Here is a 17133-nt window from a genome sequence, read left to right as displayed (position 1 = left end):
AAAACGAGAAGTCAATATTTCAAATATTTTCCATCAAATCTGAACACATAATAATATAATTTGAGTTGGGCTACGTTACTTCGCGAAGTAAAGCGAGTGTTTTACTTCACGTCTATATCTTCAATTTAAAAGTTCAAAACGTTGATCCGAACCATTCGAGTTGATCTCCATATTAAATTGTGCTTAGAGACCAAATTTTACAATTTTTGGAAATTTTTTACTAATTTTTTAGAATATTTTAAAATCACTGTTTTTCAGAAAATTATGGACCATAAAAAACGGCGATTTTCAAAAATTCTAAAAAAGCAGTAAATTTTTTTCAAAAAATATAAAATTTGGTCTCCAAGCACAATTTAGTATGGATATCAACTTGAACGGTTTGAATCGACGTTTTAAATTTTAAAATTGTAAAATATGAGTGTGAAGTAAAATACTCGTTTTACTTCGCGAAGCACCGTAGCCCAACTCATATAATTTTTATAAAATATATTATGGCATTAGTATTTTTTTTAAGAATAATAATATTCATCCCCACACTCTATCCCCCCTCTATGCTCACAACTACAATTTAGAAATGTTGTATTATGGTCCACACTAATTATTTAAACACTTCTAAAATTAGAGATTGTATTACGGTCCCCACTAATTATTTATCCATACAAAAAAATATTTATCACGATAAACGTATACGACGTGATTATTGAAGTATTTTTTACATAAGTATAAATACTGTAATACATATTAGTACTTTCATATGTCAGTCAGTGTCATATGTAAAAAATACTTTCAAGTATAGGTATAAATACTTGCTCAACGAGGTCTAAATACTTGTGTGATGACAAGCCTGAAAGTATGTCATTATGGATCGTATTTGAAAGATAAAATTACATAGAAGACGTTCGTGGTTTTAGATTTGTAAAATTCATCATAGATCGTCAGAAATGTGGACGAGATTAAATAAAGAAAAAAAATTCACCTCTAAAAACGTGTATGACCCCTCATGTAATTTGAGATTTGGGTGGAGAGATAATTATTTATGTAAAAATTATTTACGTATAAATACTTCTGTGCATGGAGATTAATATTTTAGAAAAAAAATAAGTGTTGAAATTTTTGTGGTTCCCAAGATAATTATAGAAGTTAAGTGCGGAAAATTATCATAATCATTTTTTTAAATATGAACAGCCATTTTTTTTTTTTTTTTAATGTTTCAGTCTTGTAGACCGTTTCCATTTTACAAATCTCACAAGAAACCTCCTATTCAATTTTTTATATTATCTGAGACCACTTCAAGGGGTAAAATCGTATTTATACCCAGTGCACAGTCTACCTTTTCGGAGTCCATTTCCTCTGCAGTAACTTAAATGTTAAGCTTGAATCAGGACCGTCCAAATATAATCCGGGCCAATCCGGTCCGATCTGGAATGCACAGGTCACTTTAATACACGTGCAAAGTCAGATCGGACGGCTCTTATCAAAACAAAAAATTTGAGGTACCTTAGGTAAATGATTATCTATCTTTTCAGACAAAACAAAAGTAAAGCACTACCCAAATGATCTTTCAATCTCCTCCGGGATTGGTTCAAGTTTGGTTCCACCTCTTCCCCAATCTTCTCTCTTTCACTGGTGAGAAATAATTTCTATTGCAGATAAATCTGAATAGTTTTGCTTTCTTATAGTAGTTTTTATTTTATTTTATTTTTATTTCAGACAGGGTATTGAGCTTAAATATCCTCTCTTCTTCCTGTAGGGTTGTTGATCTTTGATCTGTAAAACCTTAATTTTTGATTTGATATAACTTTGTGTGTTTCCACTCAACCAGGTAGCAATTTTGAAGTATAATTGACTTTTTTCAATAATAGCCTTGCTTAATTAGGAAATACAAAATGGCCACTCTGGAAGGACCTGTTCTATGCAGCTCAGTTGCACATCTGAAAATTACCAGAGTACCTACTGCAACTGCATTTGCAGGAAATCATTTTACAAAGAGAGGTGGAAGCAGTTTCTGGGGATTCACATGTAATTACAGGGGCATTGATTCTGTCTCATTTGGGAAATCGATTTGGAATAGCAAGGGGCTGTCTATTTGCTGTAGCTCTAGTTCTTCTGACAATAATGGAAACACGGCTGGCAATTTCAGTGAAAGGGATGGAGACTATGTTGACTGTAGTGTCATGGAGGCCGGTAAATTTTCATTGTGCCCCATAACTGTATTTCAATTCAGAAGTAGGACCATTTCTTGCAAAAGTATTGTTCAATTCATGGTAATCTTTAGACATTTTGTACATTTTATTCGGCCCTTGACTGTGATTTCTATGCAGTTTCTATGTTGGACCCAACACTTGATATGTCATATAACAGGGACTAAAATCTGACAGAGAAGTTTCTAAATTTTGTGTTTTTAACTTTGGATTTTGTGTTTTTTGTTGTATCAGTGGAAGTGAGGAGGGAATTAGAGAATGTGATAATAAAAATGCATGATGGTCAAAATATGAGGTGTATATATAACAATTTCCAAGGGGGAAGCATGCGTGATTATGCATCGCAACCAACTATTGTTTTAAAGATGGAAGATGGAAGCGGCCTTCTCCTACCTATTATTGTTTGTTCGTATTCTTTATACTGTTCTTTCCTAGGGGAAGCATAAATCACCTTTAATTTATTTTATTTTTTATTTTTTTGCTTTTTTGCGAAGGAAAAATAGAGTTGTGTCGAGTTCAAAAATTTATGTTGGGTAGTACTGTTTTTGTTATCCTATAGTATTGTATCCACATAAAAAGTGTTGAAATATTATTTACTTCATTTAATTAATCAAACATCAAATGGTTGATGTTATTTTGTAAGAAAAGTGAATTTTGAAGTGGCATTGAAATGGGGATTATAGTGGGTGGGTTGCTTAAAAAGATTATTTTATTTTCAAATCAAAGTGTACTGGGCATAAAATTTAAAAAAAAAAATAGCTCCTTTGTTATTTTTTGTAATATGAGAAAATTTCAGGGATGAAATTGATTGAAACTCTCAATCTACTACAACTTTTCAGGGGAGTTGCCATCTGTTCTGCTTATGGCTGCTGTTCGAGATGTTCCACTCGTAAGACATACCCTTAAACAGATGAAATAAAGACTTTCTTGATCATAATTTCTAATTCAGATAAAAGAAATATATTTGATGTAAAATATAAGATTTGAACTTAAATAAGTGATTTCTAATTTGTTATTCATCTACTGAGACTAACAGTTTTAAACAAATGGTGGTAGTTGGAAATTTTCAACTCCACACTTTTTATAGTGATACTTGAATTTGAAATTCGAAGAAAGAAAATTAAAAACCTTTCTTGATCATAATTGGTTGTTTTATGCATTTAGGCAAGACCAACTATATATGAAGTGCTTAAAGCGATGACAGAGATTATGGGCTATGCAGTAAGTTTATGTTGTTTTCAAAATTTTGTACTTCATGCATGATTTTTTTTTCTTTCACATGCATGATATTGGAAATTTTTAATTCATTTGTACATCAGGTGAAACGGGTTCGGGTCACAAAAAGTGTGGATAATGCATACTTTGCTGAGATTTACTTTGCCAAGGTATGAATAAGTTCTAGACTTCTGGTAAAGTAATGCATTTTCTTTAGCCTTTTGCAATGAATGTTTACCAGTATTTGCACAAAAAAATTAAAAGAGATGTTGCAGTAGAAGAACTATCCATAGATTGCAAAAGTGCCAGTCCACTGAGAAAAGTAAACGATGACCAGTATTCCCCTAATTCTGTAATCCAAAATTATACATTATATCTATCTTTTCCTCATTTGGTATTTCATTTCTAAAACCCTTTAATAATTTTTCAAATCCTGGATCAGCCTGACTGCATATTCCGGATAGTTAACGACTGTTTAGTTGGACCCACTGCGAAGCATTTTTAGATGAACTTCTATTATGGTTCAATTTTCCCTTTGTCCTGTAGAGTAATAATTTTTGGAAACTCCAGAAGGTTTATCTATGATTCAAAGTTCTTTATACTTTTATTTATGCTCATTGAAACATTTATAATTTGTGTTTTTGCCTTTGCTCATTAATTAGATCGGAGATGACAATGATACTAAAGTTATTGATTGCCGCCCTTCTGACGCAATAAATGTTGCTGTTCGTTGCAAGGTTTTTGACACCTCTGTTCTTACATAAATTTACTAGTTCAATAGAAGTATAATAATGCCGCTTTTGTCTTTTTTTGCTAGTAAAACAAATTTGAATTTCAGGTACCGATACAAGTGAACAGGAGCATTGCATATAGTGACGGTGTTAGAGTGATTGAGCAGACCAAGTCTACTCTCTCTGATGGAATACTATTTACTAAACTTGATAGGTACATTTTTGTTCAATTCCCTTTTAAAACTTAATTTGTACATTGTTCATATGCCCTTGTTATACCTGGAAGGGTGGATCTTAATGCAAGCGAAGGGGTATTCTACAAGAAAATTGCCAATATTTTGGGCCATTTTATGTCATCTTTCATAAATTGTAAAAAATAGTAAATAAATTCCAAAAAAATAGTAAAATTGGTATTCTACAAGTTCATTATATAACAATATACTTAGCTACTTAAATTGAAGTTTAAAGTTTATATGATAGGTTTTTGAGGCAATAGCATGGAAGGCCTTATGCATAGCACCTTAGTCTTTCTCAAAATTTAATTTAGTCCGTCTCATAAAATATCAAATGTGTGCTTGTAGCCCAGTGTTAGAGTTTCACATTGTGGTTATGGAGATGGGTTCAAATCCCAACTACCACACATTTATCATATTTTTGCAGTTTACGTTTCAGCCCCTCACCGTTTAAATTTTCTACGCAGACCTGACGGGCAGCCTTGCATTGAGGCGAAGGAGTTTAATTTGATAAGCAACATGCTTATTGCGGCTGGTGAAGAACGGTACAAGGATGCTGGTACAATATTTCTGCCTTTTGAGGGTTTTAGTTAAATTCAGAAGTTCATCACACCAAATTCCATACCATGTTTTTATCTTTGTAAGTAACCATTTGATGTTTTTTTTTGTACAGCTTTATGGAGGGATAAGCTCAATAAGTTTAGGACTAAGAGCAAGAAATGGGCCTAAAAATGTTGTAAATAGAAGTGGATTGATATGTTATGGGGCCCAATACATCTGATGAAATGGTGGGTAGTATATGTAAATATAGATTGTAAATATGTGAATATATATATATATATATATCAAAACATGTAGCTACCAGTACCACTTGGCATCTGACATGGTATGTGGTGGCATTCTGTGTGTCATGTAGGCATATATGTATGGAACTAATTATAATGGATTTTATCTTCTTATTGATTCCATGCCATCTCATCGTTTGTATTTTATACATGTTCATATAATTTTTTTATTTCACATTTGGTTTCACTTTTTTATTATCTTTCACAAGATCTCAAAATGCAATCTATATACCCAAAAAAAAACCAAATTAATTAATGTTTTGTTTCGTTTATTTTTGTAGTCTTTGTTTTGAGAATTCATCACGCTAGTTTTGAATGTTTGAACTACATGTAAATTTTTGAAATGTAATTTTTGAGGATTGCTCAATTGTTCATTGCTTTCATGTTCCAATTATATCCACATCTTTATCTTCGATTTCAAAGTACAAACTGACGATCCGAACCGCTCAAAATGATATTCACATTAAAATGTACTTGGAGGCCAAAATTTATATTTTTTTAAAATTGTTTACTATTTTTCAATGATAGGTACAAAATTTTCTGAAAACAATAATTTTGTATCTATTTGAAAAAATAGTAAATTTTTTTCAAAAATACAAAATTTGGTATCCAAACATATTTTAATGTGGATATCATGTTGAGCGGTTCAGATTGTCTGTTTGGACTTTAAATTTGAAGATAAAAATGTAAAATATGATTGGAAGATAAAAGCAATGAGACATTTGAACTCTTCTCATATTTTATATAGTCTTTCTAATTTTTTTATACAAAAACAAGAGCTTTTGAAATTTTTTAAAGATCCTTCACAGATTCCAAGGTCAACTACACTACACACTTCACAAGGAATAGTTAGAGGAAAACCGTAGCACAGCCAGCACTCATCTCTTGACTCTTTCAACCAACACTCATCTCTTACTTTTGAAACCTCCATCTCATCTCTCCGATCCAGTTGGGAATTTTTCATTTTGTTCTTGTATTACAACCCAAGCAATCAAGCATCATGGATCCTGTGTCAATGACCTTTGTGGCAGTTGGCTGGCTGATGAGTACTCTGGTAAACAAGGCTGTAACTGCGTTGTTGGAAGCATGGGCAAAGCGCATCGGCCTTGGAAACTCGTTTGGTGCCTTGCTTACATGCGCCCGCGGCCTTCGTACCAGCAATTATTTCCTCGAGGAGTTGGTTCAGAATCTTCGACAACTTGCACATCGAGCTGAAAACTTACTTGACGAATTGGATTACTACCGGCTGCAGGACGAGATTCAGCAGAGAGGTAATCTCAAATTTACACAATCACAATTTTTATGTTTAATTTCTACCTAGACTTTGGCTTTCACCATTCTTGTATCGTTTCTGAAACGATTTCAATAAAATTGATTTGATTCTCTCATTCTTAGTTCGATTTCTGTTTACATACATATTCCATTTTAATTAAATTTCCATCTTAAAATAAAACTTGATGATCTAAACAATAAAACAAAGAAAATGATATTTGCTCTTGACTTCTTCATGGAGTAAGCATAATAACTCACAACAGAAATGGTCTTCTTGATAGTAATAACTATAGTCCAGACCATGGAAGGAAAAAGCGGCCGATCCGGATCAGAATCGGCCGTTCTGGATTGGAATTGGCAGTACCCGATTCGATTCCTAGCCGATTAACGCGGATTCTGTGTTTTTCGTCCAATTTCTGCCATTCTGGTCCAATTCTAGTGTGCTTTCTTGGGTGGTTTCCTGATTTTAATGATCTTGGAGGAGATGAGATTGATCATTTGGTGATTTAATGATCTCACTACTTGTTTGGTCGCATCTGATTCTGAGAGAAGGAAGGAGGAGAGATGGATGGAGAATGCGGGTCCCAGCTGTCTCATTAAATATTTTCTTTTTACAATTTCAACTTTTGAATTTTAAGATTTTGTAAATCAGTCCCAATCATAATTAAAATAAGATTTTATTTATTATCAAATATAAATTTTATAAAGTACCTATTTCATACGAAATAAAGACAAATATATTATCAATTAATCTGTGTTTATCTTATTAATTTTAAATTAACTAAATTTTGTTGTTCATTTGTCTAAAAATATATTATTTGCTCATTAGATGTTACCTATTTTAATGAAACAAATATATTCCAACTTTTTGTACAAATACGATTTGCTTGTATTATATTGTATTAGTGCATTATTTGAATGTAATTATTTGTCTAAACATAAATTGTTAATAAATTATTTTTTTATCATTTTTTTTTCAATTTTTTAGTACAAAATAAGTTTCTGGCAAAAAAAACTGAGTTTCTGGCAGTGAAAGAGTGTGTTTTAAGTTGTAATGGTTGTATTATATTGTATTAGTGGATTATTTGATTGTAATTATTTGTCTAAACATAAATTATTGATAAATTATTTTTTTTATCAATTTTTTCTTATTTTTCTAGTGTAAAACAAGCTTATGCAAAAAAGTCCGATTTTCCAAGCTGAATTGGTCGATTCCAGCCGATTCACCGATTTCGGATTGGAATGGCCAGGACCGATCCCGGTTCCGGTTCCGATTCCGATTCTGATTTTTCCTTCTGTGGTCCGGACTCCAGATATTGTTATAGTTATTGGTATTTATCCTTCCAAACATGGGCATTATCCGCTATTCATAGTCCTATACAGCTCGCCTCCACACAACCGCAACTTACAATTTTTCTTTCTTAAACAGGAGGAGGGATTCACTTACAACATTTTACAAGAATTTGGTTTTGTGACTTTTAAAGTCCAAATAGTCGATCCAAACTGTTAAACATAATATCTATATTAAAATGTGCTTGAAAATCAAAATTTACATTTTTTTGAAATTTTTTTACTGTTTATTAAGTATTTTACAAAACTAATATTTTTAGATAATTATGGATCACTCAAAAACAACATTTTTGTAAAATAATGAATAAATAATAAAAAAATAAAAAATAAAAAAAAGTAAAATTTGAGCTCGAAGCACATTTTAATATAGATATACAGCATGGTTTGGATCGACTGTTTGGACTTTGAAAATTCTAAAATTGAATTGTTGTAAGATGTTGTAACTTTCAAATGTTACAAGTGGATCTCTCATCTTTAAATAATGAGAAATTGAATATTGGAATAAAATATAATATAGTGGCTAGAATTTACGGTAGAGCGCCAAAGCCAAGCACAAGCTGTGAAACTGATGTCAACAACCTAGAATCATGGTTCTGAAAATTAAAATCAAAATTGATAAGTTGATCATGGAATCAAGATCAGATGAATCGAAGAAATTGGCCAACTCAGATTGTCTTGAAAAAAACATGTTTTATACTAAAAAAATTAGAAATAAATTATTTGGTCGAAAAATTATGTTCACTCAAATGTACATTCAAATAATCACTAATATAATAGAAAATAATATAATAGAATACATTTATTTTGTCAAAAAATTCTTTTCCAATTTTTATTTATTTATTTTTCTTTGATAAAATTTGTTTAGTTAAAATCCACTATAATTTTATCAGCTTTTACTTTTCGGTGTCATTTTACTAGCCCAATTACTTTCCTTTTCTCCTAAATCAAGCTCCATCTCAAATTTTCTTATGTTGATCTCTGCTCAAATCTCCCCACACAAATTTCCACATACATCTTTCTTTACATTTATCAGCCACATACATCGTTATTTCAATATTATATTTTTAAAGCCCACACAGAAGTTGACCCAAATTACTATCTAAAAAATTGTCCCAATCTGTCAGAATCTCTCGTTCTACCTTCATTTTGTTCACTCTTTCCTCTCCGAAATAATCATCTAAACAATGACTTCGACGCCAGCTGCAAAATCTAGGTTGCGAGTTTTTTACATGGGCAGGCAACAAACCTTATCTGGGATAGGCAACGGGTCCTTATCGGATTTAGACAGCGAGTTAGTCCTATAAACTCAGTACAATTGTTTAAATTCAGAAATAGACAATTGTCTACTCTTGAATGACTGTGGCTCCGCCTCTGACGGTATGCTCAACTGAACTTAAAATGATAAATTTGTAACATATACAAGCTAGCAAGCAATTCTGACACTTCTACGAATTTCTGGTATAGAAGTTCCTTCAATAATATTGATACTTCTACGTACGTACTTCTGGTAAGGAATAATAGTCTTTTGTGAGAATTGGAGACATCATGTGCTGTCCATTTATTGCAGACATGGTCCTCCATAACATCCTTAGCATGTAGAGTGGAAAAAACCTGTTGTGCTGTGTTGTGACTAACACGTCGTGACTTTGGTTTCATGCCGTGCTATGATCAAAATGTCGAGGAATGATAATGGTACGCGAGTCATGTCGCCCAAATGTGCTGTGACCAAACATGTCGTGTCCATACGTGATTGGTTGCGTTTATTTATTTATTTATTTATTTTTTCATAATTTAGGCTAGTTTATACAATATTCACCATTTGATCAAGATCTAACAGTCCTAATTACACGTGACTCGCGTGACTACGTGCCATGATCAAATCTCTCGTGTGACGTACCGTGCCAAATTTCAAAAGATAGTCATGGAACGCGGATGGACACAACACAGGATATGTGAGTCACGACACGTAACCGACATGTATGTCGTGCCGTTCCGTGACGGAGCCGACTCTACCTTGCCATTTTTCTCAGTCTATTAACATGTTTTATTATCCCATTCCCACTCTATTAACATGCGAGTTACGATTCCACTAATTTCTCTATTTTGTATAATTTTTCTAACAGGTACTCTGGAGAAAATAAACTTCACCAATAAATCATCAGCTGCATCCTATTCTTCCGGTTTTCGGCTCACAAGCAATTCCATCCTTTCACCTTTGAAGGGGATGTCTTGTTGCTCTGCACGAGATGTGTTAGTAACACTATCCAAAACCATCTCTTCCAGAATTAATATGTCCCAAAGAATGAATGAGTTAGCGGAGCAGTTGCAAAAATCTCAGGAGAAAGTGCGTGATGCTGTGCAAACAGAATCAGTAGTCATAACTTCCCAGATTGCTGAAACAAGTCAAACTGATCAAGCAACAAACTTACGGCAAACGACATCATTTCTCACTGAACCTAGGATTTTTGGGAGAGACCAAGAGCATGATCGACTAATATACCTATTAACAAATGAAAAAACTGCAATAGTTGATAAGGTCTCTGTTCTAGCAATAGTTGGTAGTGGTGGTGTGGGAAAGACTACCCTTGCTCAACTAGTTTTCAATGATCCAAAAATTTATAGCTACTTTGAAGTTAGATCCTGGATTTGTGTGTCTACTCATTTTGATACAATCAGGCTTACACGCGAGATGCTAGAAGGTGCATGTGGCAATAGATATTCTGAACTCTGTAACCTCAATGAGCTCCAAAATAAACTTCAAGATGAATTGGTCTCGAAGAGATTCCTACTTGTTTTGGATGACATGTGGGAAGATAAAGATAAGAGCCAATGGGATTTAATGGTAGCTCCATTAAATAATTGCATGGTGAAAGGGAGCATAATCTTAGTGACGACTAGAAACCAATCTGTTGTCAAAATGGTCGATGCAAAAGATAATACTTATTTGCAGGGTCTAGATGATAATGCATTTTTACCATTCTTTAGTGCATGTATATTCAATGATCCAAACTATGGAGGAAATTCAAGGTTAAGAAATATCGGACAACAAATTGCCAATAAGTTGAAGGGTAACCCACTAGCAGCAAAAACTGTAAGTATTATGTTAAAAGAAAATCTTGATGAGAGATATTGGATGAAAATAAGGGATAGTGAAGAGTGGAGATCTCAGAGTGGCCCAAATGATATTATGCCCGCACTCCGGTTAAGTTATGAGCATATGCCCTTTCATCTCCAAAGGTGTTTCTCATATTGTGCTATTTTTCTAGAGGATCACCCTTTTACATGTAAGGAGTTGGTATATCTATGGATGGCTCAAGGTTTTCTCGATGTAAGATCTGAAGGCAAAATGATAGAGGATATTGGGAGTGCTTACTTCAATGATCTATTCAACCGTGGATTCTTCCAAACCAAACAATCAACATGTGGTGGTTTAGTGTATTATACATTTCAACATGACTTGATTCATGATTTGGCATGTATGGTTGCGTTCAAAGAATGTTTATCCATTAATGGTTCCAAAACTAGACAAATTTCACCAACCATACGTCATTTGTCTATTTTTTATAGTAAGAAAAATGCTGAACCTGAAGAAGCAGTAGTCAGGGCATTGGCATGTTTGAAAGGAGAGAATCTAAGCACGATAATTAATTGGGATGAATTGCCTTCAGGTATTTTCCAAACTATATTGGACCTGCTCAAAGAAACAAAATTTCTCCGTGCATTGAGATTACTTCTATGCTCCCAGGTACAACTACAAAATCTAAACTTTCAGAATTTTGTTAGCCTCCGATATCTAAGATTAGTTATGTCAGATTTCGACAATTGCCAGACCCTTCCAAGAGAAATATGTAGGCTATATCACCTAGAAGTGTTTGAAATTGAAGCTAGGCTTCAGGAGTTGCCAAAGAATTTCAGTGACCTTGTTAGCTTGCGGCATTTTATTGTTGAAAAGAAGCTGCACTCTAAGATATGTGATGTAGGAAAACTAACTTCCCTGCAAGAGCTGAATCATTTTGATGTTCAACCAAAAATAGGCTTTGAGATAGAACAATTAGGCTCTCTTAAGGGGATTGGAGGATCACTCCACATCTCAAATCTTGAGAATGTAAAATTTAAGAGAGAGGCAAGCAAGGCTAGACTAGTAGAGAAAGAGAAGCTTGATGCCTTGTATTTACAATGGAATTATGGTGAACAAGAGAATGAATGTGTCTTGGAGGGCCTTAAACCAAACACCAACCTCCATTCGCTTGGTATAGAAGGATATGGTGGCGTGGCTTCTCCCACGTGGTTAGAGCCCTCTCTCATTTTTCTTGAGTCTCTAACTCTAATGAATTGTAAAGCATGGGAGTTGCTTCCACCTATAGGGGAGTTAGAGTTTCTCAAGAATCTGGAGCTGTCTGGATTGGCTGTAAGGGAAATTGGACCCCAGTGCTATGGTACTTGTCGAAGCATAAAATTTCCATCTTTGGAAGAGCTGGAGATCATAGATATGCCGGATCTCGAAAAATGGGTGTGGAGTGACCAACATGAACAATTTCTTTGCTTCGAAAAACTAAAAAAACTCACAATTGAAGGTTGCACTAAATTAGTGGATCTTCCTCTCTCAGGATGTGCTACATCTGAGGTATTGAAGAGATTTCCTTCTCTAGAGAGTCTCATAATAGAAGATTGTCCACTAATTTTTCAACTACCACCACTTCCGTACAGTTCTCTACTTTCTTATATATCAATTGAAAATACTCGATTTATTAAATCAATGGGTTACCATGAGTTCGTTTACCTCGACAAACTAAGTTCAGGTTGATCCTAGATAATTGTTCGAGCCTTAAGGTGGGTGAAGTACTAGCTTTCCATGAGCTTAGCTCGCTGCATTATCTAGATATATCTTATATCTCCAATTTAGAATATTTGGACTTGCATTATTTTGTGGCCTTAGAGAATTTGGTTATAAAGGGGTGCCAATCACTCACTTCCCTTACATTTGGAGAGCATTTGGTCTGTTTGAGGAGCCTTGAAATTAAATCTTGTAAAAAACTAAGCTCAATGAAAGGTCTAAGGTCCTGGGTCAACTTGGAAAGGTTGCAATTTCGCAAGTGCCCTGGTTTAGTTGTAGCTTGGGACTCTGCATCAAAAGAAATAGAGAAGACTGAACCAAACTTCTCATTGTCTCTAGAAAGTGTCAAAGGAGACTCTCTTGCCCTTTTAACCTTGCCTATATGCAAGCAACTCACTTCTCTTCAATATTTTTACCTGGAAGTTTCTACTTTTTCTGAAGAACAAGAAATTTCTCCACAGCTCCTTAGATCTATCGACTTGGTTGATATTAGAGGCTGTAAAAATCTTCAGTCATTTCCTTTTGATCTTTTCCCTTCCCTTAATTCATTGTGGATCAGGTTCCCTCGTATTCAAGAACTATCACGAAACAGCTATAATGAGATATATAAAGAATGTTTGAAGTTCAGAAACATCACAGAAGTATATATCCGCAAATTTCCTATTCAGGTAATACATTAGATATTCCACTATAGCTCAATGCTGACACTTTCAATACAAGTATTTGCTATTATGAGTCAATTCAAGCCACTTCAATCATTTCTGCTTGAAACAAAATGTCAAAATCAATACATTGCAAATGGGCTATAGTGGATGATTTAATATCTTTTTGTTTAATTTGTCAATGGTCATTGTTTCCTTCTTTAATTTGCTGCTTGTACAGTTGTAGTGCATTATGATAGCCAAAGTCCATTGTTAGTTATCTAACAATCACCTTTTTATTTTTTTTATATCTGAAAACTAGATTGAATTTCGACTGAACTCAGAGAAAATAATATGCCAGCAGATGGATAGAGTTTAGTAGCAGCTAAGATGCAAGGTTAGGGAATGAGGTGCACATCACTTCATAGGAAGATAGTACTAACTAAAAAGCTTTTATTAACATGAGCTGGTCATATGCAAATTTATTAGGAAACTTCCATTTTTTCTTTTTATTTTTTTTATGAAAACTTGTTAACAAACTCATTTTTTTTTTATATTTTGTAGTCTCTTTCAATATCATGTTTTGTACTGCTTGTTTTTCTTCATGTTAAAATCATCAGTATAGAAGAATTTGTTATGTCAAGCCAGGCTGATTAAAATTCAATTAAAATCAATATATATTTTGTACAAGGCTTATATCTCAAATGATACTTCAACCACAAATTCAGCTCGTTTTTGTTTTTTCAAAGATTACAGCGGGCCATATCCTTTCGATATTTTTCTGGTACACATGTGATAATTTCTAAATAACTGTCGAACACTAAATAGAAATTAAACTATTCTTAATTTCTTAACCTCTACATTCCTAAAATTAATTTTTAAGTTTCTATTGATGCCACATTTTCGATAAATTAATTAAAATTGGGCTCATTAATTTCTAAATGACAACAATGATATATTCTTTTCGCCAGCGTGGTTATTAGAAACCAATTTCTTAGTAAGGAACTCCAAACATATGTGACATTAAATTAAAAATTATCACATCATATTAGAAATCCATATAATTTTTGAAATGGAGATGCTCTTAGAGCAATTAGAGAAAAATCCAGTCAACAAAAGTATCAAATAAAATTGTTGCAAACAAATAAATGAGGAATATTATCTTCAGTACAGTGCCCACAATACCCAAACTAAACCATTTAACTAAAGAGGCAGATTTGCTGCCCAAAATATTATTAAGCTTATATATAAAACAATTAGGGCCTGTTCAGCCGACAAATGGGAATGGGCTTGGGCACGGGAATTGAACTGAAAAACACTGTTCCCGTGGGAAAAAAAAATTCAGTTGAACTGAATTTTGTTTTTCCCACGTAAACAGTGATTCGTCCGAACAGGCCCTTAGCGTTTCAAACAAGGGGCCAATTTCATGTATGTCCCTTAAAGAACTTTAAAATTACATATTTTACCCTCTAAAATTTATAATATCATACTTATCCTTCTAAATTTCAAATATTCAAAATTTACCCAATTTGTTGTGTTAAAATCATTTTAGATTAGAAAAATACTCAATTAACCCTTTATTAAAAAATTTAAAAAGTAAAGAAACAAACTATTTGTCCATGAAAACCAATCAATTAAAAGACTGAACCTTTTTCTTATATAAGCAACATATTTTTATTTTTAATAAATGATAAATGTCTATTTCATATATTTAATGAGGAGGGACCCACTTACAACATCTTACAACAATTCAGTTTTGCAATTTTCAAAATCCAAACTGTCGATCCAAACCATTCAACATGATCTCTATATTAAAATGTGCTTGGAGAATTTTCACAACAAGAATGAGACACTTTTCGCGAGGATAAAAAAATGACTTTTTGCGACGGACTACTCTCATTGTTCGGCTTTTTCTTTTTGCAACGGTACTTTTTGCGACGGACAGCCGTCGTAAATGCGTTTTTTCTCTCGCAAAAAGTGTCTACTTTGTTGTAGTGTTTTTTTTTTTTGATTTTTTTACTATTTATTAAGTATTTTACAAAACTGCTGTTTTTAGACAATTATGGACCACTGAAAAACAACAATTTTGTAAAATACTTAATAAATAGTAAAATAAAATAAAATGAAATGTAAAATTTTATCTCCAACCTCACTTTAATATATAGATATCATGTTGAATGGTTTGGATCGACTGTTTAGACTTTTAAAATTGCAAAATCAAATTGTTGTTAGATGCTATGATTTACAAATGTTGTAAGTAGATCCCTCCTCATATTTAATATGATATTAAAACAATAAATTGGGTGTGAGTTTTTGAAATTTAAAAGGAATAAATATGACATTATGAATTTTACATGTTTTGCCAAGAAAAAGCAATACTTTAACGAATGAAGATTCAATTACATGCGGAAGAATAATCTGACAGGATGGGACCAATCTTTGTGATTCAATTAGATGGGCTGAATTTATTGGGCCTTCTCTTATATAATATTATTTAAGTTTTCATTCTAACTTGCTAGTTGGGACTTGGGCCATGAATATAAGCCCACCGGGCTTTGGAGAAAAAAGGAGAACAAGTAGACGATGAAATTTTGGTGCGAACAACAATGAAAGGAATGAAGGATAGAATATAATTTTAAAATAAAAAAGTATATTGTATATTTGAGTTTTAAAATAATTATATGAAAGGTAAATTAGATAAATGGGGATAGAACAAACAAAGTTTTGTTTTTACGGAGATATTAAATATTATGGATTTATGGTTTTATAGAGAAATTCACTATTTTGCAAGTCTTTATGGACACACCAGAATTTTTTTCAAAATAAATATAGATCATAACTAAGGTTTTATTTTTAATATTTGAAATTTGAAATTTAGATTATTAAAAATTTAGTTTTTAAACCATATATGATACATTCTCATACTATTAGAAATTCAGTTTTTCTTTTCTATTTAATTCGGTTTAATCTCTCTTATTGCGGTTCAACTAAATGAACTAAAATTTAGTAAGTGATAGTTTAATAGAAACCAATTTGAACAAAATAAGAAAACTTACATATAAATCATTACACTTAATTTGTTAGTTCCACAACTTGGACGTCAGATGAATAACTTAAAGTACTTTTAAATAGGGGTGTCATCAATGGATACGGTACAGATCGGGTGGAAGCATTTTCATACCCATACCATACCCATATCCATTAAAAATTGACTTTACACTACCCTACTCTTACCCGTTAATATTATAGGGTAACGAAACAGTAGCGGGTAATAACGGATATTACTAATATAATAATTAGTTTTTTTATATTTTACAAATTAAACATAAAAAAATTATTAATTTCACAATTACACATATATGTAATTGCATTTTTAATAAAAAATAAAAATAAATATGCAATCAATTCCAACTAAATTATTTTTTATAAAATTGAATTGAATATATATATATGAGGAGGGATCGAGTTACAACACTTTTGAGTTACAACAAAGTTACAACATCTATTATTTTCATTTTCAAAGTCCAAATCGTCGATCCAAACCGTTAGATATTCAATCTATATTAAAATGTGCTTGGAGACCAAATTTTACATTTTTTGGAATTTTTTTGCTATTTATTAAGATGGGTACAAAATCGTTGTTTTTATTAAAATTCTGCACCATTAAAAAACAGCGATTTTGTACCCATCTTAATAAATAGCAAAAAAATTTCAAAAAATGTAAAAATTGGTCTCCAAGTACATTTTAATATAGATTGAATATCTAACGGTTTGGATCGACGATTTGGACTTTGAAAATGAAAATAATAGA

General features: G+C 32.5%; 2 protein-coding genes across 2 annotated transcripts; both read left to right on the top strand.

Moving 5' to 3' along the window:
• The first annotated feature begins 1545 nt into the window (after nt 1-1545).
• Nucleotides 1546-5346, top strand: LOC144564042 (bifunctional nuclease 2-like). The gene is made up of 10 exons (XM_078313537.1): nt 1546-1626; nt 1877-2184; nt 2436-2606; nt 3041-3090; nt 3366-3422; nt 3521-3586; nt 4079-4153; nt 4255-4361; nt 4848-4939; nt 5054-5346. Exons 2-10 carry the CDS (start codon nt 1887-1889, stop codon nt 5107-5109), a joined length of 972 nt encoding a protein of 323 aa, XP_078169663.1. The 5' UTR covers nt 1546-1626; nt 1877-1886; the 3' UTR covers nt 5110-5346.
• Nucleotides 5347-6092: 746 nt separating this feature from the next.
• Nucleotides 6093-13915, top strand: LOC144564544 (putative disease resistance protein RGA4). Its single transcript, XM_078314138.1, has 3 exons — nt 6093-6496; nt 9971-13349; nt 13645-13915. The coding sequence occupies exons 1-2, from the start codon at nt 6226-6228 to the stop codon at nt 12649-12651; spliced, it is 2952 nt and encodes a 983-aa protein (XP_078170264.1). The 5' UTR covers nt 6093-6225; the 3' UTR covers nt 12652-13349; nt 13645-13915.
• Nucleotides 13916-17133: the final 3218 nt, after the last annotated feature.

Source organism: Carex rostrata, chromosome 13 (assembly GCF_964058835.1).
Source record: "Carex rostrata chromosome 13, lpCarRost1.2, whole genome shotgun sequence".
Taxonomy (NCBI): Eukaryota; Viridiplantae; Streptophyta; class Magnoliopsida; order Poales; family Cyperaceae; genus Carex; species Carex rostrata.
This window is presented reverse-complemented; position numbering and strand designations above follow the sequence as displayed.